General features: G+C 41.7%; 1 protein-coding gene across 3 annotated transcripts in view; it reads right to left on the bottom strand.

The window, feature by feature from the left end:
- LOC136428380 (zinc finger protein 608-like) overlaps window positions 1–23,403 on the bottom strand; it is a 34,939-nt gene extending 11,536 nt beyond the window's left edge. The window contains exons 1-4 of one of the 3 annotated variants that reach the window (XM_066417836.1): window positions 22,476–23,403; window positions 16,590–17,398; window positions 11,632–11,854; window positions 3,768–3,855 (exon numbers count right to left, since the gene is read on the bottom strand). In XM_066417836.1, the coding sequence (XP_066273933.1) occupies window positions 3,768–3,855; window positions 11,632–11,854; window positions 16,590–17,312 (1,034 nt within the window). In that variant the 5' untranslated portion in view covers window positions 17,313–17,398; window positions 22,476–23,403. Of the gene's footprint in view, window positions 1–3,767; window positions 3,856–11,631; window positions 11,855–16,589; window positions 17,399–17,952; window positions 18,230–22,475 lie in introns of those variants that run through there. The other 2 variants (XM_066417837.1, XM_066417835.1) reach the window with 2 other exon arrangements.
- Between the last annotated feature and the right edge of the window lie 3,628 nt (window positions 23,404–27,031).

Raw genomic sequence — 27,031 nt, forward strand, 5'->3', positions numbered from 1 at the left:
ACTTGCTGCATTTGCTTTATGTTTTTGCTTAAGTGAAAATTTGTTGTTTTACTGTATCGCTAAGAAAGTAAGCTTCAAAGCAGTAGAGGCTCACTCCAGCACTTTCCCCTCCTGACTGATGAGATCAACATGGCCCTGAAGACGCCTGCTTGTTCATGTAGTGGTTGCCTTTGTTTGACACATTGGCGACAAAAATCTGCCACTAAGTACAGGGGGCTGTCTACCCCCAGGGCTTCCAACCGGAATGTACGAAATGGTTCAAATGCCGCAAATCCAGCTGAGCGCTCTTCGCTGTTTAGTCAACGGCAAATCTTTTTGATGGTCCTATCTTTCTGTGATAACTAAACCATGATTCAAAAGAGATCAAGCAACAACACTCCCTGACATTCATCGCGCGTGACCTGGGGTCGGGTCCTCTGGTTCAGGCAGGATACAGCTGCTGTTTGCACCCCCTCAGGTGAAGTCTTTTAATCCACCCTAGACACTAAATGTCACACAACATAATACGCTCTGTTCTTAATAATTCATTCCCACCATTTGCACATAGACCAGGGATGAGGGATGGCCCTGGGAGTTTTTTTCTGTACAACGAGTTGAGATTTGTCACAGATTTTGTTACAGTACCTGTTTCTATTGTTATTGGATTACCTGCAAAGAGACAGCACTTTGATGTACTGTTACAAATTGAAGCCATACTCTTTCAGAAAAGGTTTATAAAAAAATGTTGTGCAACTCGCACCAACACGCTTACAATACTAAATGGATCAATTTCAATTTAGGTATGAATATCATACCTAGTGCACTTCACAAACCATCATTTTCCTTTGTTGCCAAATATATTTTCACTAAAAAATGTTATTTTTAGGATGAAGTAAATTGGAGACTGGTGAAAGATTGCTGGAGCTGACCCAAAGCCTCCTCCTAAAGCAGCTGCGTCATGGGTCAACTGAATTAACCCTGCACCCATATCTGTGTGAACCTCTCTTTTGTCCTATCTAGATGTCTGAATCAATGCTTGGCCATTTTACCATTCTTATGGACCTCTAAATCTTCATTGGATAGTCTGTCTTTGCTCCGCACATAAACATTTCTAACAGACCACACCGAGCCTTTCCTTCAGTCTTTGTAGAGACACTCGCTTATGGCACTTCCCCATTATTGGCAGCGTCCCAAATACCAGAGCTTTGTGGGCATGGCTTGCCATATTGGGTTAAGTGGTAGTAAAGCAAAGTGTGTAGAAATTGGAAACACTCCTGAAGTAAAGTAGTCTCAACAGTGGATATTGTTTTTTGTGTGCTTCTCTTTGCCTACTAACATACGGTTGGCCTGTTGTAGCCTTCGTGATGAAAACATGCATGTGTATTGTGTGTATTTAGTATCCCTGAGGCAAATTACATGGGAGCACTTATGGGACCAACAGACAATCACATAACTCTTTTTACATGTCCCTTGATCAACTATGAAGTGTTAAAAGGATTTATTATCTGCAAAGACAATGTTCAGGAGCTCTTCAGCCATGATGTGGTAACATGGCCAGAGGCAAGCATCCCCCTTACAAACAAAATTATCAAACACACCAAAAACATTAACATCATCCTTTCATACGGTGATTAAAGTTTGATTAAGTACTCATTTCTTTCATATCATTGTTATCACTCGGGGCAAGAAATGTTATTAAATATTAAATCTGCATTTGTGCTGTGCTTCCCTGCACTAGATATGCACTCCACAGGGATTAGGTATTCAAGAAATATGGTGTTGGAAATTACACTTGCCTAAGTAATTTCCCACTAGGTTTCATACTAATTACGTTACCTGATCATGAAAATCTGTATCAATTAGTATGTGACATCAGGTTTAGCAGATTTGGAGTGAAAGCCTAGCATTTGTGTGAAGGGAGTGGCTATTACAGCATGAGCATACTGGTTTGAACGCAGTGCAAGCGTTGATTACAGACAAATTTCTTTGTTGAACAGCAGCGGCTGCCACAGGGTACGCCTGCAAGGCTGGGGGATTGAGTCACACTGATAAGCACCTGCTGTAAATGTTAATATTAGCTGCTTCAATTACACCATGTCCCCAGGCAAAACCTATTTGTTAGCAGAACTGCTTTTGTGTGATGAGCTTGCTTGTGGTGCCAGACAGGGTGGGCCAACGAACCGCACTCATTTGCTGGAAACAATGTCTCACTTTTTATTCCCATCTAGTTACTAAAAATCAACCTCTTTATTCCCACGATACATACATATCCATATCAAACAAATCCTATCACCATTTCATAACATTAACGTATACAATATATATTTTTTATTTGTTTCGACTCCCATTAATATTGGTATTTGAATTTCTGTATTCTAAGGCTGCTTACCAGCATTCTCATTTTCATCAATACAAAATCTAAGACCCTACAACTTATAAAAAATTCAAAATCTACATCCGAAATCAATCTATATGTGTACTGTGTTGATGTCATCCATAAAATTTAGTGTGGTGTTACCTTATCTAGAGTCAATGTTGTAGTTGAACTCTAAATGTTTTAAGTATAAATGGACGATAATGCTTATGTCCAGACTCCATTGTCTCTGACCCTGTATGCTGTAAAATAACTCTGCCAAACGATTTGCATAAAGGGGTCAGAGGGCATCCTCCTGAAGGTCTGGACTTTGTATTCACAAGCCAGGAGGAATGTTGTGATCTCTTTTGTATACAGCCTCTAAGCATTAAAGCTCTCTCCTTCCATTCTGAAGAGGGAGTGTTAAGAAAAAAGTATTTGACAGCTCTAAACTGAGAAAACAAATCACAGGCTTCAAAAATGACAGAATTCAGAAAACCTTGGAACAACCAGCATATGTAATTGACTGTAGCCTGATCCTCTAGCGACTGGATAGTTTTCCAGGTCACGTAACGACATATCCATGCATGCTGACTTCCGGCCTCTATCAAAGTATCATTATCCCATGGTGTGGCTGAATATTTCTTTGTGCTTGTCTGTTTATCATCAAACTAGTAGACTCAAAAATTATGAATGTATTGTTCAAAACCTACAGTCCTATGTCCACACATGGGTTCGCCCTTTTAATAGCCTCTGGCTAGTAAGGCAACCCTGGCATGTACATGCTGAACCAATAAATAAATGAATATATGATGTATATATTTTTTTTCTTTGTACACAAGGAAAAAGACAAGTAGACTTTTTGGAACTACCGTTGCTTTTCTCTTGTCATTATGATGGTATTGTAATTATTTGGGGAGAAGGGGTTTATTCTTTACTTTAGAATAAGCAGAAGTAATTCAAGTTTGGGATCCCAAGCAGCTATCTCTAGCTTTTGAACTGCAGCTGCACATTTTCTTAGTCATCTTAGCAAACACTAAACCTTTAGTTCCTGACCTCACCGTCAACTGACCATCAACGTATTCACTTCCTTGTGTTTGTTGGGAAACAAGAACACCTTTGTCGTTTCCTCACTTGCTATTGTCTTCAGAAACAAATGTCTGTTTTTTGATGGGCATCAGGTAGGGATGGTGCATTGATTGACTGGAAGGGAGGATTAGAAAAGACTCAACGGACTATCAGTTACATACATCTTCTTGTGTGTTTCTGTTTGTTGTTAGAGCTGTTAACAAACAATAAATCAAGTATGTTCCCACTTTTTATGCAGAATTTGTGTCATTCTTGTGGAGTTACAGGTTGTGCTTTCATCTTCAACACACCCTGCTTTGACTGGAATGATCTTTCCTAATGCCGGCTGATTATAAGATATTCTCACCTGGGTGGAGCCCAGTCATGCCTGGTGCAGTCCAGCAGGGTTCCCACATATGTCTTGTTCCGCCAGGTAACGTTCACCACCAGAACACCTGTGTCGGAAAACACCAAAGGTTGAACTCAGCGGCGGGACACATGTGCACAACTGTGGACAATAGATGACTACAACATGTGTGTGTGTACATTGTATTCTGTATCCATGGTAACAGACTATTACACTGTAGATTAGAGGATAAAGATTGGTTGGATAAATACTAGCTTAACATGGCCAGCTGACTTCTGTAGATAATGATACAGACATATTAGATCTATTTCACTGAGAATTTCATGTGTTGGAACAAAGTACAGCTACCAACAAAAGTGAGATTTCATTATAACATAACATTGTTGTTTGTAATCTTATAATAAGTTATATCATGTCATGTCATCATATCATATATAATACTGCAATGCTGAATGCTTTGTAGGCTTGATAGGTTGTAATGAAATATTTGTCATGGACACAACAAATAAAACTCATTTTGTCCTTTGGATACTGGTAACAGAAACCTGCTCATCAAAAGGCTGTTATTGGATACCGCCATCTCTCTGAACACCTGCAAACTACACAGATGAGCTTTCACGAGAATGTCGTCTCGTCTTCACATTGTGTTGTCCGCCAAACATTGACCCACCCACATTCTTCACTAGCCTGATCGCCCAGATAGGATCCCTCCTATGAGCGACAACTAAGCTCAATGCAATACATCAGTGTGGAGCCATCACAACACTTCTGGTTCCCACCACCAAACTTGAACCAATGCCAACTCTCTATGACACAGGAGATTAACAGGTGAACCCTGGGCTGCTACCACAGAATATCCCATCTTGCAGCAACTAATGCACATTACCGGTTTTAGATGGGCAACTGGGTCAGTCAAGCCCCCTTAGCTCCCTGGTATCTAGTCACCCCACCATACTGCTGTCCCATACACACTCTGCTTTCAAAACCCAGTATACACCACAGTTGTGGACACAAAGGTGGCACATGCAAATGTCACAAAGAAAGGCAAAGGCAGTGTTTACATGGTAACAAGCGACATTAGTCCCACACAGTGCCTGGAGTTGTGCACATCATCCCATATGCTCAACATGTGGAAGAGAATTCCTGAGCAAGATAAGCCTCATCAGCTGCCTCTGGACTCACCAGACCAAATATACAAGCAGTCAAGGACCCCTCAACGCAGCCATGAGCTTTTGGTCAGCTCGAACTATGAAGGACAGACAACGATAACACTCCTAGTGTTCAAGACAGGTCTTTAACTTTTATAAGTGGTTTTTACCTAATCTTGATCATTACGGATTCAAGTTCCCTGAGGAAAGTCACCTTACACAGTAGCATTCATGCAGTACTGAAGGTTGATGTCCCACCCTCTTTCCAATGTTTTTAAAATACCAGAGACTGAGAGAGAAATTATATTATAACAGGGCCAAAGAAAGCTATCATGTTCATGACAGCTGAAATCGTAACCTTTGTTCAGTAGTTATACAGTTCATTCAACTTAAGTCATGCTAGCTACTTCTATATGTGATTAGAGTCCAGGGCTGTCTCAAGGACCCATTCCTCCATCCCAGGACGAAATTTGTTTGTTGGGACATACAAAAATTTCACCCCTTCTGTCAAAAAAATCTTAACTGCCTGGCATGAAAGTGATAAAATTAAAAATGTGTTTTCATAAGCCTTAAATGACAGATCTAACAGTGTAAATTAACAACATGGACTCCCAAACAATGACTGGGACAGAAAAAGATTTAAAACTGGAGACAGCCCTGTTAGAGTCTGGCTTTGATCCAGAATGGGGAGGGGGGCATTAGCTCACTACAGGTTCATTGACAGTTCATGGCTGTAGTGGCCACCCCACCTTACAGGAACAACAGCCACAAACAATGACTCAGACATACCAAACCCCAACCCAGCACAGCAAAAATAAACACCAGTTAGCTGGCACAGCTTAAACCTCAGGTGAAAAAACACCTTGTCAACATTCTTCCACTCCCTGATGGCTTGTTTACACCTTTGTCCAGCTATGTGAGGCCTTTTTATCTCTTCAAACTATTCAGGGCTTACATGTTAAGAGTCTCGACTTGAGCTGCAAACACGGATCATATAGAGGATTAAAAAAACTGAGGGAGTATAGGTAGTGTGAAAAAAATGCGAACAATGTTAAGGGTCAAATACTCAGGAAGGAACCTGACCAGAATACAGTGTGCAACTGTGACCAGAATGGTTTCATCCGGTTTGGAATGAACCATATAAAACTTAGACTTATTTGTTTATACATAATTTAACAATATGACCGGATGGATGAGCTGCGTTGGCCTCTATCAATAAATAAACTGGCTATCACATTGACAGAAGTAACTGGGCCCCTTTAAATGTTTTCCAATTGACCATATATCTTGTGACAATGACAGCACCTAGAGAACAATACTGGGCGGCTCTGTTAAAGGTTTTGTTCTCCGCTGTTTTTAAGGCAAACACACCTGTGACTGTTACCTGACCAGGTCGGGCGAAGGTTACATTTCTTGCACCAAGGCCTTTGTACAATGGAAAAGCTCAATGAAAAGTTTCACCATCTTTGAATTAAATTCTAACATCTTCTTGTGAAAAATTGTATTAAAATGATTTTAATACAATTTTTCACAAGAAGATGATAGAATTTAATTCTAGATCTAATGTGTTACAAAACAATGTACTGCAACTTATGAACATCCAGTACATATTCAGTAATGACTAATCATTCTTCACTGACTATGACATGTCTTGCATTAGAGTATCTAATACCTTTTGGTAGCACATGTGTATGGGTTAAAGTGTTGCAACAAGATTGGGTTGACTTTCTTAACCAGATGTTTCTCGCACATAGCCAATTAGTTGACAGCAGAATAACTGCTCCATAACCTTTAGTATAACCTTCTGATGGGGCCAACTGATACCAAAGGTTACTGGTGAAGGTGCGAGGAATACCAGCAGGCTTTTATTTGCCAAGAAGTTGTGTCTGCCTCGTCCTGAGAAAATTTCACAAAATCCTAAAATCTTTCACGCAACCTTTTTATTGTGTGCTCTAAAAATAATTGGGTGATCATCACAATAAAATTCATCAGAGTATATCAATTACAAGTCACAGGCACTTGGTCCAGAACAGAAAATGTACAGTCCCTTACTTCGAGTGCTTGACCTTGGCATCAATTAAGAGTGACCTCTAAACACATAACAGGTCACAAAATGTGAAGGTTCCATAGCCAAACTCTACAGCTAAGACAAAAACACTAATGTACAGTAATGACATGGAACTTCTTGAATTAGACATAACTGTAATCCAAAATAAAAACTAAGGCAAATATCCAATGCCCTTTGTACATATATACATTCAATTATTTTAAAAGAAAGACAACCAAAGTCAGAATCTCCTAAAATCTCATTCTACAAAGCACAGACCAATAGAAATGAATAAAGACACAGAGGCAATACTCGTATAACCGAGTAACCACACAAGCGGAATGATGGGATGTAAAAATCAACACACTTCCCACTAGGAGCACTGATAAACTGATGGGCCGAGTGTTGCGTGTGGTCATACGTGACACGAATACAGAATGCAGACATTCCCCGCAGTACGTGTGTGGCTATTGGCAAAATAACGAGTTCTAAGCGCACCATCTACGTGAACAGCCATTTTACTCCCTACCCTTCCTTTTGTAATGGGATATTGTTCCGTCTTACGGGCCCATTGGCTACAATAATTGAAGTAGAAGAGATACCGGAAACGTCAATTTGGTGACTGAAAACCACTTTACAGCACATTGTGTCAGACTGTTAGTTTTAGTACCTTAATCCCCTCTTTGCTTACCTATGTATTAATAGTACATGAGTCCACCCAAAAAAAGGCAAGTTAGATGTATGTAGACTTGGCTGCTCTAGACTTATAACAAAGAATTTCTTGTTTTGTGTTAGCCAATATAACTGAACTGAATATTGTTACAACTGTAGGGGCGTAGTGTTCTTTATTCATGACCTATTTCTGGCAACACATGCCGATAACATGATTAGATACAGCAGGCACATCCCTAATCCTTCTCATATTAAAAATGGGTTATTGCAGGAAGCCATTGCCTAGAAAATCCCTGCCACACATATTCTAGAGAGAGAGTCAAGCCTTGCTATGGGTCAGATCAAAATTGCAGCCATTGATTTGAGTTCATCCATAAAATATGACTCCAGTCGAACAGTGTGTGTTACCGTCGTTTTATCTTCAAGTGATCTCTACTAGGCTGACATTTCCTAGATTTCTAGGATGAAAATATATCTTTCCACTCTGCAAAAGCTATCTATCAGACAAACATCTTTTCATAAATAAATTTTCTAAGGTAGATTAAGCGAATAGGAGCTAGCTGTTGAGGAAAACTTCTCTTAACATTTTTTTGCAAAAAAATTCTTTGTATCATCTCATATACTGTCATTTCACTCAGTTTGTTTTGCAATTGGCCTTTAGGCATGGATTTGCAACAATGTTAATATCGACTGACAAGGCAGTTAGGTTACATATGTTCAATGTTTGTTCCTACCTATCTATATCATTGTGGTTATGATTGTTACATCTTTTTATATAATGTCAAGACATTTTGGCATTTCCTAATCTAGTGTGCATATGTATCCTAAATTACAATTTGTAATCCCTATTGGGAACATAAGTCATGCTAATATCATTATTCAAGGCCAATACAAGGCATTGTGGCATTGTCTCATCAATTATGCAAACAATGTCCTAATTAGCGGATGTTTTCCTTTGTAATGTTATCCATTACAAGTGTTATAAAATAAAATAAATCTCAATTGTTAGCAGCCAGTAGCAGCTTTAATGATCCTTTTGCATACATACAAGTATCCTTTTGTGATTTTCACATGGTAATTGCTTATACTTTTATGACTTGGAACATAAAAATGTCTGATTGAACTGGGTGAGCTGACTTCTGGTTATACTCACAGTAACATTAGCAGCACGTTTGGCAACTCACCATTACCACTTATCAAGGACATCTTCCCCTGGGACGTATATTATGCCATTAGAGAATACAAACCATTAACAGTTACTGCCAGCTCCCTGTAATTTCACCAAAGCTCTAGGCAATACACCAGGACTCTGCAAATACCACGTACAAACGCAAAGCATGTTGAGCACATTATGCAGTCCCAAGTTGGTGTAACCATTTACAAACAGGTTAGAAGCAAATTGAAATTGGTGACAGAAAAAAGCAATGTTTCGGGGCGATGAAAACATTGACATGCAAGAATATTACCAACGTTCAGTCCGTGGTAATTGCAACTGAGTCAAATTTGTCGCTAGCCTCTACAGGTACCTAAAACCATTCAGTGCTACACAGACAAATTACCGAGAAGTCTGATTACATTACCCAATCACCAAACGGCCGAGCAAAGGACGTATGAATGCTGGGAAGGTTGCAGGAAGCAGATTCGCATAGAACGGCCAAAATATATGCTATTCAGTTCAGACCAATGTCTTTGGCACTGTCCATATCATGATAGTCATGCTGAAGTAGACTTAAAGATGGAATTTTTAAAGTTTTTTTTTATAAGATATATGTTTGCCTGAAATCCTAAACATTGAAAAATGACCAAACATGCTAATCTCATACTGCTGCCTTACATTCTATGATCTAAAAAAATGCCACACTATGTACATAGATTTTTCTACAGTACTTGTATTTCTCCAAATATCTATTTCGATACTAAAATTTACAAAATTGACTCACAGTCAGATTGAGAATATATCATCACAGCATGGGGTAATAATCAAATCTCTGATGGATAATTCAGAATGCTGATGCCATTTGAAATCTAAATAGATAATGGACTTTCTATGTTAACAAAAAGGTTTAAGCCCATCAAATGGATAGCAGGATTTTCTCTTCTGCCTAGATCTAATCTATCATTCAATATGTGATAAACAAAACTTACCTCTGCAGAAATTAGGACAGTATATTCTCTAATCCAAGAAATCTATCATGACATTAAATTAGAGACCAAAAACATAGCCAACAGTAATGGTTTTCAAATACCTTACAGTACCATATTTTGTTTCATACAAGCCCAAGAAAACAGGCAGCAGGTAAGGCAACCTTCAAACAAAAAATTGTGAAAACATTGATTCTGGTCTGAATATGATACTCAAATTTTCTACAGCGGTGGCCGTGCACGCAGCACATGCAGCATTCAAATAATTCTGTTGGAATCTGTCTACAAGCCCACTGGATAGTCCGCTATCATAAAATACAGACATGTCTGGAACACTTGTATCGAATGTTATCATGGCCCAGGTATGACATGAAACACCTTTTCCAAGGTTGCCAGACTATAGACTATAGTGAGTGAGCGTATGTGAATAATGTAGCTAATCAAGAGCAATGTAAAAAAATACCGTAAATAATACATGTGTATAGTAATATGTATTCCATTTCTTTGATATTAGAATAACAGCTGTGTGAATCATAGCAATTTGAAATTGGATTTTTATAGTTTATTAAATTATACACTACAGGCAAACATATTCCTTCTTTTTGTAGGAATACAAATAACAGAGGAAATCTTTTTCCAACAGGCCGTGACTCCAAATGGTACAGCTTGGTAACAAATGATCTTTACCTTCCGTTGAACTCACTCAAAAAATCAGGCAATGCCTACCACAGAGGGGAAGATGGATAACCAGATATACAGATCCTGTACTGATGGATGGCCTGCTACAATTCGGGGACTATGTTCCATCAGAAAAAGCCTTTTGTGCCTGACGACTCCCAGCCCAATGCTTGGGACCAACTCCAAATCCAATCAATCAATTTCTGCAGCAGAAAATTAAGTTGCCCCCAGTATAATCAAAGCCTGGTATGCTGGGTAGGCAGCGGGTAAGGCAACCCTTGGCAGGAAGAAGGCCAGCCTCCATTTCCGTCTGGGATAAAAATGCCACAAAAACAATCCTGCGAAGCTTGGGTCCTTCCCAAAAGAGGTGCACCATCGTACTGGCAACCCTTTCAAAGCTAGCACATACATCTTTTCTGACAAGGACGACTAGTATGTCCAGTACACAAGGGGCAGTGTGGGGCCCAGGGATAGAGCACTTTCTACAGTAATGCTATTGGAGTGCTCTCAGCCATTTAACTATTTTATCACACTGGCTGGCATAATTCTCTCCTGCTCTTGTTTCCAATTACATTAATAGACTCCTATTCACAGAGCACAGGATAGCAGACATGTCTACTATTCGTAGTGCCAACTTCTGGTTCTATACAAGATCAGTCTTGAAATCCATGTTCATGAAAAGCAGTTCCAGGGTTATTCAACTGCAGTAACTACAGATCTAGGTACAAATAATTTTTAACTACCAGAATATTATTTTATTATGTTTGAAATAATTTCCAGTTAGGAAAATACAGTATTTTCAATTCACAAAATTCATTTTGAAGAATTGTCAATGCTGGGGAAACAAATAGATACACATGGGAAACAAATATTTGTCAAAAGATGAATGTAATTCACATGTTTCTCCTTTCAAGGTGGGACCAATCAGTCTATAAAAATCATTGAGACAAATACTGTAAAGGTAGGAATGTTCGCAGTGGTTTTATGTTCGCAGTTTTCGCGGCTACCGTTGCAGCCATTGCAAACATTTTTGTCCGATACTGTAGCAGTAAGTCAATGTAACGCTGCCGCAAACTTAAAACCACCGTGAACACTCCATTTTCGACTTAGCGCAAAATAAAAACCAGGCAAACTTAAATGCATTTACAGCAGTTAAGATGTACAGAACACATCTCACCTCCTTCTGTCTCGTGCCACACAATGCCCTCCAAGTTCACACTGGTTCCCGGCTCACATGGTCCCAGGCACTCAGGTTCCGTAACCACCCCGACTTCGGACGTGTTGACTCCGATGTGGCGTACGGACGGCGCTGGGGTTGGTGCATGTACCGCGAGCAGTGATGGTGGGGGCATTACCTGGGGCCCTGATGCTTTAGTGCTGTGGCTGGACGAGCCAGACTGCTGGAGGAAAGACATTTCAGGAACTTTAAGTCACAAAGAAAGTACAGCTGCTCATTTAAAACCTTAAATTCTATCCGACACAAATCTATACTATAGTCCTACAGGCTACACCCACGCATAAAGTGTAACACAAAAATATACATGTACTATAACAGTGAGCATCTATATTGATGAATTCATCAATATGCATTGCAATTCAATTCAGACTTGTGGTGTGTGTTAGATCTGCAACTTCATGTGAAGATGAAAGTACATGTACAAAGAACATGGCAACAAAATTCCACACGTACTGCATATAAATACCAGGATACAAACCAGGATATCATACAACTGTGACTACTCGCAAAATACATGTAGGACCATATCAAAACGCATCACCATGACTGAAGTGCATATACAAATGTTGTTCAAATATTTGTTGAAAGTTGTACTTTTATCAAAGCAAAAGCCACCGGGATAAAAAATCCAACACAACACAAACAGAACCTTTAATAATTGTGGAGCTTTATGCAAACTAGAAAATAATCTAATAAGGTAGAAATCTAGGAGAAATTATGATGGAGTGTGAAGATCATACTAGAACTGGGCATGTGACAATGTCTACATTCTTACATCACATACTATTCATACTACTAGTATATAGTTTGTTAAAGATTACTGTGATGGTGTACTCCAATCGGTTGGGAAAGAAATAATGCTCACAATTCTACTGAGTGTTTAGAAGTGCAGACAAATAAAATTCAGAACGGTTTGTTATGACAGATAAGATGGCTATATTTCTTTTCAGACAAACCTGCTTAAAAGACACCAGTAAATAAAATAATGGTGACAGCCTATGTAACCACCATGTTTTTTTTTCAGGACAGATTTAGAGCTAGCAACATCGGTAGACATATTTTCATGTTAAAGCTGGCCTATAACACTTTTGAACTCCTCTGATACCTTTTGTGGGCTCAGACAGGATGAATACACGCATAAGCTCTACTTGAAGTACTTCTCATATGCTTGTTTCAAGGAGGTTACAAATTTGGCTCTAAGACATAATTATAGAGGAAATTTTGCTCCAAATTCCAGGACAACACTGCTGCCCAAAAAAAACCTGCGTGGTCTTTCTCCCAAGGGCAAGTAATCTCTGGTACAAGGCAAGGCAAAGCAGGGAATGCAGTGTTTACTTTTGAGGCATACAGATCTAATGCTTTACAGACATCATACAATATTTGAAAAAAACCCTCACTGACACAGCAAAATAACATCTGTTGTTTACAAATGTGCTCGAGGGCTCTTGACTAGTAGGAATGAAAATATATGGGCAAATACAGCCCTGGTCACAGACTGGTGATATTGATAGATACAATGTTCGAATTCATAGGCTGACGCATTTGAAAATCTGTTCTACATGAAAGACACTGTTCTTGCCCTACAACCTTCTCAGTCTAATACTATCATCATACACAGCTTTGTACTTTGTAGGATGTCAATTTAAGCCTATGATTTGCTTCTAGGCATTATCTTATCAAATTGCATTCTTACGCAACCTTCAAATTGTTCAACCAGAAGGTACATAGATAACATGTTATTCGTAACACTGAGCCTGGATTTTAGTTTCAGACAGTAAAATTACAAGTCGTTGATAATATCATATCTATATTTCTATCTGCAATTTTTTTTTGCAAATTGTAGGTGGGTACTAGTATTTTGAGCCCCAGTTCCAATTGTTTTTCTTCTTCTGTTTTAGATCTATACGTATTGTGAATGTGACAATTCCCGTATTCCTTTCCGTAATAAAATCAGTCATGGCTTCGGGGGCTTCCCAACTCAGTTTCACAGTACACAGAAAGACATGGACCAAGCCCTGACAATCACAAGAAGAGGGATTATGATTGTAACAGGCATAGTAATGGCTGGTCTCCTGCACTCTATACCATAATGGTACTGAATTATAATATACATAGATATTTGCACGGTCTGAGAGAAATAATAACGGCCAATCCTACTTTCCTTCTTTGACGTTTAAAAACCGTATGAAGAGTGACTACAACAACTCCATAATCCCATTCTGGTTTTCATTCTAATATGTCTGTCTTGAGGTCTAATGTTTTGTGTATAATTTCTGCAAAACACAACCATGCTCCAGGCAAATCAGGGTCCCTGAACCCATACTGGCAGTTGTTGTTTTAGTGAATAGTACAACTGTTGTTTTGGTTAGTGAGCACACAAAACATGGTTCCTTTCACAGGGTACACAGTTGAGGTCAGGGGTCGGGTGTTTACCAGGGAAACCAGTTTACAGCTGAATCACTCATCAGTAATATACTTCTTCTTCAGCTCTTTACGTAATACACTAGTTACGTTGAAAAGGCGATTGCATCATGAATAGTGAGAGTTTGATGAGACAACTGTTTTTCAAAAATATTGATCTGGATTACTTGTATTATGCCTAAAAAACAACCGGTTTCAACCAGATTTGATATGGGAATTACAAATGGATGGGGGAGGGGGGCAGAGTTTAGTGAGAGGCTCGAAAACACAGTAGTCTGGTACTACAAGATGATGCAGGATACCAAGATAGGCATAAATTCAAATCTCATGTTCAATTTTTTCAATTTAGAAGTAGAGTCACCAGAGTCTATTGTGACTTGAATATTCTTTTATTAGGATTGGAATCATTACAAACATTATTCAAAAACCCTCTCGGTGCCTCAGAGTTAACTCTATTGCGATTTCTGTACGGGTGGGTCAACTATGAACTACATTCTCCTCGTACCTACCAACAACGGTGTGCTTCACATTGTTTCCGAGTTACCAGACTTTAACCAAACAATACCGGCATGTGGATGGCCCTTTCACACCTTTTCTTATCTACAAAATGGGCTCATATATTTCAGGACACTGTTCCTTATCTCTCATTGATTGACAACAGTTCCTGTGGGGTGAAAAGAAAAATACCATTGATGACATGCCAGAACTTTATATCCATATCCCATATCTGTAGAGAAAAACAAAGCCTACATCCTGTGATAGCTGTGGCCCCTGCCCAGCTGTTTTAGGTTTCAAACACTGCTATTTGCACTCAGGATGGCAGCCAAGGTCTTTTTTTTTTACAAGGTTAGAGCAGATGTATCCTTTCAGAATGCTGAATAACAACTGTTGAAATATGAAGTTACTGTCAGGGCCTGGTTACTGTGAGGGTTTGTTGTTTTCATAGGGAAATGAAGTGGATAAGAGCACATTTGGGGGAGGAGACAGAAGAATCCAGTTTTCGTTGGGCTGCCATTGTTTATCAGCAGCCCAGTAGTAATGACTAATGTGTTTGTACTCCAAGGTTTGCATAACAAGGGAGGTGTGGAAGGTCAGCTGTCACAGGGCCATAGTTTTCAGAGCAATGCTCCAGCAGCTAAGACCCCGTTCACACTCATTTTTTTCAATCGCGATTGAAGTATAATCGCGATTGTTCGATCCGATCGCGATTGAACGTAAAGAAAATTTTGCGTTCACACTGCTTTTCGCCAAGTGGATTAAAGTACGCCGTAATCCGACCGCGATTGAAGCACGAGGTCAAAGGTTCGGCGTCGCTTGCTACAAAATGGCGGGAGTCCCCCAACTCTTGATGATTTTGTATCTCTGGAGAATGTTCTGTATGCCGTGGAAGGGAACGCAATCGGCGGGCTATAATCGCGAGAAGGCGTGAACGACGAAGGCTTTTGTATATTGGCCTCGCTGTAGTACGGGTAATGAACGCGACAAGTGCTGTAGACAGGACAATCTGGGAGCGTGAATGAAGCGACGATTGGTGGGAAAACATTGTACTTGGTACATTACTTATGTGATAAGTTGGGACCCTAGCCTTGAACCGGCCGAAATCCCCGCGGATCGCGATGGAATGAATCGTAGTTGGGTTCACACTCAAAATTTGATAGGATTGGATTGGATCCGATCACGATTAATCCAATCAAACTACCTCCGGAGGTAACAATCCAATCGCGATTGGATCGTTTTGGATCGTTCCAATCGCGATTGGGAGCGTTCACACTGAAAAAATCAATCGCGATCGGATCGATTCAATCGCGATTATACTTCAATCGCGATTGAAAAAAATGAGTGTGAACGGGGTCTAAGTTACATGCTTTTTATCCAGCTTCATTCTAGACACTACAGAAATACAACCCCAAAGAATCAGGGGAAAAGAGCTTGAGCTATACTCACACGGACAGGTAGACATATAACAATCAAGTAAACATTTCTCCAATCCAAACAATATACTGTTTTTGTGCTTTTTTGTGCTGTTTTTTTGTGCCCATAGTTTCAGGCTCTAAAATGATCTTCTCCTAATAAATTTTACAAGTAGAGAAAAAGTGCACAAACTGACAAAGGACATGTGTATGGTTATATCCATTCTAGCACTGCCCCCCCCCCCTTCCACACAATTACAATGTCCCTTTTTGTAGACTGCAGAATTGCTTTAGCCAAACACTAACCAGATGTAAATTCTGAGTACACAGGATACTCCTCCATGTATTGCCAAGACCTGATCTATTTACAGTTGGGCTTCACAGTTACTTCACAAGGCACATTTCAGGTGTCCGCAAAGTGTCGGGTGACAAAACCCCACACTTTCTTTCTTTTTTACCAATCATTAAAGCAGCAAACTTCATTTACAATGACAAAGCAGCAAACTTCATTTACAATGACACACAAAGACATAGTTCATATGATAGAGAGGTTTTAAAAATAGTTACCTTTTCAGCTTTGTCTGCCTTGCTCTTCTTGCCCTTTGTCTTGGCACTAGATCCTGATTCACCCGACTTGTCATTATCCTTTTTCTTCTCACCTCTTTCAGACGTGGAACTTTTCCCTTTGGAAGACGAGGGCTTGTCGTCCTTTTTCCTGTTCTTATCGTTACCATCCTGGCCGTCGTTTCCACTGTTGCCGCTGCCACAACCTGACCCTCCGCCAACATCCGAACTCCCCTGGTGTGAATTGGATCCTCCACTTGAAGACGATCCTTTCCCACTTCCACTACTACTACTGCTACTTTTGTCTGAGGTTTTACTTTTGTGATGACTCCCCCCTTTGTTCGATTTTCCTGACTTCTCCTCTCCCAAGGAGCCCTTTCCAGTTTTACTGGAAGGCGTGAAATAACTTGAACCGGCCCCATCAAAATCATACTGAGCATCTCCATCTTTCTTCCCAATATTTAGATCACTTATACTGTATGTTTTTGCCCCATTGACTCCCTTGCTGCGTTTCACCTTCATTTTGATGTCCTTCCCTGCAGCTGGATTTTTGTTGTTGGCCACCTTTTGAGGAGAAGGTGGGACCATAATTTTCTCCTCCTCAGCTCTCTGCCGATCTTTTTCCAAATCTGCGTCCAAATCGATGATGAGGTCGCCGACCCCGACTTCCCACTCGTCTCCGCTATCGTACAAGCCGTGTTCCTGGGTCCCGAGTACTGCTGCCATCTTCCCTCAGGAACTCCCGAGCTGCGCCGGCCCCCACATCGAGCTCAGCAGGAGGAGCCTGCACCCTCTCGCCCGTCTTCTCACTCCTGGACGGGAGCAAACACAAAGACATGCCATTTCAGACGTTAAAATTTTCTCCACATGACGCCCATCATGGGAGACAAAATAATACAAACTAGAGAAACGTGTGTTGGCGTAGTGTCAGGGAGCCTGATATTCAGTATTCAGCCCAGAAGCTCCCCCATGACAGGGAAAAGTCTGGCCATGAATGCTAAGCCTGCCAGGAGTTACCATGTGGCGGGAATTAGTCAAACACCACATGACAATACCGATCAATCAACCACTTTGCCCGGCCGCCCATTTGAGCACGAAGGACAATATAAATGGAGACACAGACAAGTGGTACGCTACTGCGGCTACAATTTCATCACATCACTGTGTTCCGCCCTACTAAAGGTTAACAAACGACACGTTAGTATAAACGCCACCAAATATAGTCCTTCTAAACCTAGCAGCCTTTGTAACACATGATCCTACCAAGGATGGTCCATAATCCTACGTGACCTGATTTCTAATAACAGCCCCCCCCCCCACTCCGTCCGGGGTTACTGATTAAAAATGGTGAACATAGCAAGCATACCCAAAATTCACGCGACCCACACGCAAATGTCGCTCAGTTTAGACATCCACTGTGTATCGGGGATCCAAACTCCGTTGTACACCTCACTTTTCCAGTCTAATTTCTCGGCAAGCACGGGGATATCTTGCCGTCCGATAACAGAGAGTGGCCGTGGTTCTTTGTTTCCACCAGCCTGGCTCGTTCCCCCCCGCTGTCACCTCAAATGTCCAGCCAACCCGCGAACACTTCCGCTGGTGCGTGACACACTGATCACTCGGTCGTGCCGGTCCTCTCAGCTTTCTAAAGCCCTACTCAATTGGCTGCCAATTATCACCACCCTATTTACGTAAAGCAGGCTGTCTGCTAGATTAGGCCATCCCAAGTCATTTGTGTGTTTTGCATCAATGGTTTGAATTTTACATCCACCATTCAATGCGCCACTACAAAATAAACGTTATGATGCTAGTTACACTGATAAACATAAAATGACTTCTCTTGCATATTGTATTACTGAATCATTCGAAATCTCTTGTGCTACTTCTTGTTCTTGGGATCAATAATTAGCATAAAATCAATTTTGGTATGGGAAATATGGCCCCGTACTAAGCAATCAATTAGATTACCTGTTACAATAAAAAGACAATTTCATCTAATGGTAGGCCATTAACAAAATGCATTACTATGTGTTCATTGTTATCGTTTCAAATGTTTGGGATGTGGTACCACAGCATTTACTGACTGTGTGTTATAATCATTAGAACGAGCCCACAATGTAAAAGTCAATCAAGGTAGTTTACAGGTATAAGACTCCCGACAAAACAGGTAGTACAAAACAGGACCATTTTTGTGCCTTCTTTGGGTCATCAATTTCTATTAAAAAAATTTTTCTGTAATAACGTTACCATTTCCCCACTGTTTTGATCGCTGCGTTTTGAATAACAACGTTATGCTTTTCGCCTCCATTAAACATAGAAATGTATATTTTGGCCTGAATTTGACGACAGTGTTTTATTTGAGTTTTCAGAGACAACCTGTGAAAAATGGTAGTGAAACATCCTTTGGTTACTACCAAATGTTGACATCTTGCTCAATGCATATTTTACATCGGAAAAATAGACGTGTCGCTCGCCTCTAGATCTATGAAAGACACCAGCTGTTCCGTGTTTGGTATTCTTCCGCTTTCCTGGTAGTGATCCTTGAATGTATGGAGCGGTAAAATGTATGGTGAAAATAGTTCTTCTGTAACCTGATTTATCCAACGGTTTATTGAACGGTGTACTGAACGCTTTATTGATACATTTCATAAACTTTGCCCCTCCTGCCAATCCAGGTCTAGAAAATGTAAACATTCGACATTTTTCTGGGGCCTGTTCTCCGACCGGACTCGTTTGAAATGTACTAATTACATACATCATAACGCTATGCAAGTAACGTTACAGGAAAATTGAATTACTTGTTCTGACCGTTGAAGGTCGACCTCCCACTGGGCGAGCACAGGGAGAGCCCAGGGAATTTATCAGCCATCTATCCGCGTCACCCACATGGAAATCATTCTCCTCAGATTACAACATCGTCTGAAAAATTATTTTCTCCGTAACACACACATAAAACAAAACTCTGGCTATAATGTTTTCAATTTTTAGTAACATTCGGGGGGAGGGGCGGAATTTCCCAAAGCAGACGACTTTTTTACTCATATTACTGCGAAACGAAAAAGGGTGACGTCATGACTGTTGACTCGGATCGATTAACGACGTTGGAGCGATAAGCCCTCCCCATTTCGCGGGCAAATTACCGAGTCAGTCACCCTGGAGCGAGAGGCATTGTTCTCTCCGATACCCAGCGGCTCAAGGTTTTACACGTAGTTGGCACGAAACGGGTGTGAGTAAAATACCCCACATTTTTGCCGCATGGAAATCTAATGATCTCTTAAACACACTGCGCTTTGTGTTAGCTTACAGTGTACGTTTGTGTTTTTCTAATCGAGTTTTGATTTTGATGAGTGAAACAAATAATCGAATCACACTGACTTCTTTATGGCCATATCAAAAGGCCTACATGAAAGCGTACAATGCATTGTTTTCGTCTCAACCGTTTGCACGCAGCAGCCGACTACGACAGAAATTCTTGACGGCTTGAGCTGAGGTTGAGGATGTTTGGGCCCTCACCCCATATCTAAAGACAGACTTCTAACTTGTTTGTTTGTGTACGTTTTTTGAAAGACCAGTTCACAATTCTCACTTCTCTTTTCTGTCGCAGTGAATGTGTGTTCATTTGGATTGCTTAGTAAATTTACCTTTATCGAAAAACAAAGAAGAAAAGAATGCATAATTTGCTCTTCCGCCGTCAATCACTCAATGGACATAAGTCTTACTGGTTTAAAACATCGCTGCTCTAACAACAACAAGTAGTATCTACTGTATTCTTGGCGTGGTTCTTTGCTCCTTTTGACTAGCTTTTGACACATCGGAATCAAGAATAGGACTGACGAGTGCTGGTTGCCTTGTGAGGAAACTGAATAGGCAGTCGTGACACGCTCGAGTTGACCCCACCAATGGGGAGATCACGCTGGGACCAACCAAAATTCCGCCAGCTGGCTCCTTGCAAGGCCCTGTACTGTACTATCAAGATTTTGGACAGGGACTCGCAGATGTACTAAAGAATCCGCTATAAAAACAACAATGTTTCGCCTTCTTGGAATCATCTGTTTGGGGAAAAGATTGTTAAGTTGTCCCAGATATTCGTCAACAAGCGAGAAAATAACGCCTGCAAGATGGGATTACCTGATAATGACTCCGTGCTTTCTGTGACACAACATGCCCGCAATTTAAAACATGTGACGGTTTTTTAGACAAACAGAAAAACATTCTGCGCTACATATACGTCGAGTTGAATATGGGCACGCGGTCGTGATGAAATGCCAGAGGTCCAACCATGCCTTTCTCCTCATATATTTAGCGGATACAATGGCCCATACAAGGCCGACCATTCAATCTCTTCTTCATACGAATCATAGGTCTCTCTGCCTCTGGAATGGACTCTTCGTGTGGAAGAGTTACACTACTACTAGTGTCTGTGAAGTAAGCCAGGTGGAAATGAAGACTTGTCAATCGTAGAAGTCAATTTTCCCTCAGCAGATGCTATCAGTATCAATATTTTTGTTGCTAGGGTCAAATGAGGCATACGTTTCATGGCAGCACCCGAGGTTGGCACAGGCGACATTGTCGCTATCAATTGTTGGTGGGAAACACTCGTGACGGCTTCCCTAATCGTAGGAGTTTGGGGGAAATTGAAGTGGGCCTCTCGGGGGAGAACACAGCGCTCTTTATCTCCCCAGGGAGCCTGTGTACAAAGCGCGGCGGACAATTTACGTTTTGTGACTGTACTCGTGGCAGTTTGTGTGGTTCAGTTGCGAGTCTCCCCACCCCGTAAAACTATACCTAGCTATGCCACCTTGCTCCTCTAAAGTAGCAGGAGAAAGCAGACTTCCCTTTCCTTTGTTTACCTCTGTATATTGACTGTAAAACTCAGTGGAGTGTGAGTTGGTCCTTAGTAGATATCCAGGTGGACGCTGTCAGACAGATATGCACTACGTCCCCTCAGACCACCTCCGTGTCAACAGTGGGGCCGGCAACTCAAGCCCGCGTCCGCCCCGTGTAGCACAATGTGTATGTATACAAAAGGCGACCACACTACTCCCGACCCACACAACACTTGCGAGAACAAACACGGCTGCCAATGCAGAACACACATTCCCCCGTCTGTTACACATGGGCTCCAGAGGTCACGGTATCGGGTGACCTGCTGATCCTCTGACGGTTCTATTTGAGATGGGCTTTGTGGCGCTGGCAAGGCGAGAGATCGATAGCATTCACACACGGTCAGACGATAGAAAAGGCGAGCCAACTTCGTCATGGTACAGCGAACAAAGACAGGAAATAGCAACTGATTCGCCCGGAATATAAAAAGACTCGGGAATGATTTCTCCATGACAAACTCGTAATCAATTCTGCAGTCCCTTGAAATTTATCAGATGATGGGACGCCCCGTGGGGCTTTGTTTCGGCGTGTTAGCGAGAAAAATGTGTGAATGACATCAATGGAATCTATAAACCAGTGCGCGAGGATTTTACACGAACAGATCCATAATCCCGACTGCATCTTGCGCCCTAAAAACTGATACATCCACAGGAAAGACGGGACAAGGGCAGTGTGGGGGATGGATCTGTCCTTGGGCAAAATCCCTGCTTTGAAAGAAACAACGTCTGGTTTTATATGAACAGAAGTCGTCGTTACAATAAAAAATGCTGTGACGACAACCAGGGAAGTCCAGAGAATGCACAAAGACTGGCATGTCACACTACAACATTCCCTACCCTGTGTACACCAGGCATTTGAGCTTCCCCTCTCCAAATTTTTGGCCTCTAGGCGTTCCCTGTTTGACAGTACCAGCCAACAGCTGTCACAGACAGCATTCACTACCAGCCCAGGGAGTGCTTGTAAAGAGAATTAGGATTTACACAAGTTTAAAGAGAAAAGACATACCTTACTGCAGTAGATCTTGAGTGAAACGTTTTGCACGTAATGTGGTAGTCCCAGCAGCACAGAGTTGAGTCGTGCGCGATTTGTATTCCACTCACAAAGTCTCCGGTCTGCTTTTTGATCCAAATGCAAACAGACAACAACGCGGGCCTCCCTGTGAACAGAACGGCGTGGTTCTTTGTTCCAGGCGCTGCGCTAAACAGACGGTAGGACCTTCGTCTCGCCCACCACGCGATAAAACTACCAACAGTCGACAGTGTACAGTGTTCTTACGTACAATGTTACACGAAAAGACAGGATACAGTTAGGGTACAGTCACACAACAGTTGCGAGCCTGGAGGTAATCACGTACAGTACCCACAGCGAGCAGTCTCCTCCAGCACAGCATGTAGGCACATAGGATCGTCCCCGTGAAAACAGGCCGAATGGCTGCGCCCACGTAGCCACAGTGAACAACTGTCCCACTCGTGCTCTGCTCACTGTGCAAATCGCCACTAAGTGTGCTTTCAAAGAGTCCGTTCAGCAGTGCTTTTGTTCCGATTTCCTTTCAACCCTTGGGCAAACATAAATTATGCCATTAATAAAATCATCCGGGAATGTTGACACTGCCTAAGAGCCTGCGGGGAGCCTTTGACCAATCAGCGGGCTAGAAACAGGAAACTACGCGATGTGATTGGTCACTGCTCGTTTGTGGTATGCCACACACTGAGTCCACATGATAACAATGAATCATTTCCGCATGAGGTAAACTCTATCCTGGGGACCTTGTTGGAGTGTGTGTGCAGAAAACACGATATCAGGGGGGAAACCAGTACCGTCCCCACAGAACGGAGGAAAAAAATCATCCCTTATATGACAAATCAGTACATACGGATGCTAAACGTACTTCTGCTTTTGGTAAACATGTCTACTCATAGCAGATCCTCTCTCGCTCCAGTTGGTTTTGACAATGTTACACTGTGAACTCCTCTTCTTGTCAGATCTGGACACAGAGGAAGATGAACCGTTTGGCTTCCGTTTTTACGTGTTGCACCTCTTTGTAGTCCCTCAGTCCTTTCTGTAGCACATCTTTTCACCGTGAAAAACAACACAATTTCTGGCGAGACGCCTGAAAGGGCTGGAGAGGACGAGAGGTTATTCGGTTGCGCCTGTCGAAATTCTCGCCCTGCCTGTCGGCCTATCAGATTACGACCAAACATTTGACTGCATGCGGTGAGGATGTTTGCTTGTCTACTCCTTCAAACGCATGCAATTTTCACCAAGGTGCCTGGTGCCCTTTTTTTATCGCTGCTGTTGTTTTTCTTTTTATGTGTTTTACGATGACACCCGGTGGTAGTCCAGTAGATGACACCATGAAAATAAATCCTGTGTCGTATATCGGCTCAGCCGTAAATACACCCTAGAACCTGAATGCGGGTAGAGGATGTCAGGACGTGTATCACGTAACACCATGTCCGAGATCTGGCATTGTCTGGATCATGGGGTACTGCAAATAATGCAATACCTGGCCGACAAGTACGCACGTATTAGTAGAAGATTACATTTTGTACTTATCAATCATTCACAATGCCCCCCTCGCAGTCTAAATGTTTACATTTGGTATTTTTGCGACCCATAAAACGCTCTCGTCAGGAATTGAGACTGTGCATGTGAGCCATCGCGCCCCGTGACTGGGGACAGAAATTCCAGCCTTGTTTCCCCGAAATATTTCCGTAGAAAATGTGGTTTCACGCCGCTGTATCGTGACGTGGAGTTAGCGGGAGGATTGGCCAGGTGGCTCTTGTCAGGAAATGGTTTTGCAGTTTAATCAAAACCACAGGGAGTTCGGTGAACAGCAGCTAGGCTTAGGTAGAGATTCGAGTATGTGGAATTGTAGATTTGCCATGAAATGTCTGCTCAAGTATTCCCAGAGGAGCGCCCATTGTGTCGACTCCCCTAGCCTCCGTTGCAGGCTCTGAAGCGGCTATTGGGGGGCTAAATAATACACTTTCTGCAGCCACCCCGTAACTATCAGCCATCCTGTAACTATCAGCCGCCTGATAGTTACAGGATGGCTGATAGTTACGGGGTGGCTGCAGAAAGTGTATTATTTAGCCCCCCAAAAGCCGCTTCAGAGCCTGCAACGGAGGCTACGACTCCCCACGGTTGACTGAAACCCTGTACATGTATGGATGTGCTGACATGGCTGAAGGGTTGGCTGGTGCCTTATCGTACAAAAATAATCCCTCAGCTCTGTGGCCAGCTACATGAATTTGTAACACTTTCAAGGCCAGGGAGCACCGTGCAATCGCAAAAATACGACTAGGTAAAAGAATTCAGTCCCCTTCATTTCTTTCAAAACGCTGTTATTTCATGATAGGAAACGCGATCCTGTGCGTCCAGACGTAAAACCATGTGAAAACGTATCTGTGGTCTGCTGTGTCTAAACATTGGCAGAGGAAGCTAGAGCGGATGCACTCAAATGTGAGGTCACGGACAAAGGGTCAGAAATGAAATGAAGGATAGCCATTTTGTTTTATCAATGAGGTTCGATTTCACCATTGAATATGAACCATATATCAATTTCTATAGTTCGGTGCATGTAGAAATATCTTCACGATAAATGCATATATCTTCAGTAGGATGAGGTATCCCGTACATCCACGTCCACGGGGTCATGGTCCCATGTGTGGATGTAACGGTTATGTATGGAAGAGGTCTGAGCTCATAGAAGACAGAACACAGCCGCCCGTTTGTCACCGTGGCAATACATTCGGAATGGCGGTTAGACATGGTAGAGGTGCGTTGTAGCCATCCTACGAGCCAGGGGCGGAGCACATATCCTTGTTGGCATAATAAAGTGTGCATGGTTGTTTTATATAAATAGGGATCGTCGCAAAGTGCTAAAACGCGGTGATTTCTAGTATCTTTCTTTTACTCAATCACTACATTTGATTTCATATTTTCTGTTCTTGATGGGATACTAAGCATTTTTACCGATTGCATTTTTTTGGTAGAGATCTATTCAACATAACACTCCAGCCAGGTAGAATAGTGTTTCTCTATGTAACACTAATGGAGATCTAAACAAAACAAACAAACAAAAATTACAGGTATGAGACTAGAAAAATACTATATTAGATATTTCTACTGTAATAATCTAATGGTTAACGTTGCATCAATAAGGTCAGCAAATTAGTCTTTCAACGTGACACAAAGCGTTTTTCTTGTGCAAGGTCAGTCGTAGCTGTCGGTTAAAACGTCGTCTCCAGCCCTGTTCCTGTTTATATGCAGATGCGTGCGCTCCAGATCAATCAATCAGACTGTTACTGCCGCTGTGCACACTCCATTGGCTCTATTCTGTATTTCTCCCCTTTCTCTCCCCTCTCGTAGCATTTTCTCCAATACCCGCATCAATTGACGCATTACAATAGTTATGCATCAACGACGTTTGTGCTGTTGAAATATTAGGTATCACTGGCTTTATGGTATATCATCTCAACTGGATTATTTTGGACGAGTGGAATGTTGAAACAAACCGTCCTAGGCACCCTACGTGACCTGCCAATACGAACTCCATTATGTATTTAGATTTAATCCTCTCTAACAGACGGTAAGAAACCCCATTGGTACGTAGAATATTCCTGTCAGTCTCTATACGGAGTCCTGCTCCGCTGCAATCGCCACTGTCCATTACCCAGATTTTCTAAACTTGCCAAAATCAAATAACAAGATCTCAGAACGTAATTGTAAAAAAGACATGTCACAGGGCAAATTTGCGTCAATAAATATGATCCTGCACAATAATGTATCATTTTATCACGTTATGCAGCAAAGAGAAGGCATTAGTCATTATTGATTTTCCACAGTGGAAAATTTCAATATTTCATTCAGAGACTGAGAGAGAGCTCTGACTAGGTATTGGGAGACATAGCCATCGGTGTATATAACACATTGTATATAAAATTGTAATCTCCAAGCAGATCCACACCGGGCACGAAAATCGTATATGCTAGCCAGAGAAGGTCCAGTCAGCCAGAGAGGGTCCAATCAGCCCGGTTCAACATTCGTACAGAGCAATAGATATTCCGTATACAAGCGGCACGGGGAATACGGTCCGAGGGAAGCCCTGTCATGTACAAACGTGAATTCAAACGAAGTTCCTGGGCGGATGCGCTGGGCAAGACTGGCCAGCTGTTATTCAGTTCTCCACCATCGTGAATACATACCTGGGGTGCCCGGCAAGAAAAATCACGCGTAGTTGGAAGTTGGGAATGGTTTCCATGGTGCAGTTTCTTAAAAGGGGGAGCTCGAGGGGGGATGGAAGTGATTAGTTGTGATCGACCAGTTGACGTGGGGATAATGTATACACGGCTCTGTTCTGATGATGTATAGCATCATGAATTAATGATCTTTATTATTGGTATAGATAAGTTAGCCATGTAGAAGCAATTGCAGTGACAAAAAAGGCTCCATTCTCCTTTAATGAATTCTACAAATAGCTTCCAGACAATGTGCAATCTAGCTTTACAGGTCTGCAGTAGCTCTTGGTAGAAGTGAACGCTGATGATAGTATATAC

This window comes from Branchiostoma lanceolatum, chromosome 2 (assembly GCF_035083965.1).
Source record: "Branchiostoma lanceolatum isolate klBraLanc5 chromosome 2, klBraLanc5.hap2, whole genome shotgun sequence".
Classification (NCBI taxonomy): domain Eukaryota; kingdom Metazoa; phylum Chordata; class Leptocardii; order Amphioxiformes; family Branchiostomatidae; genus Branchiostoma; species Branchiostoma lanceolatum.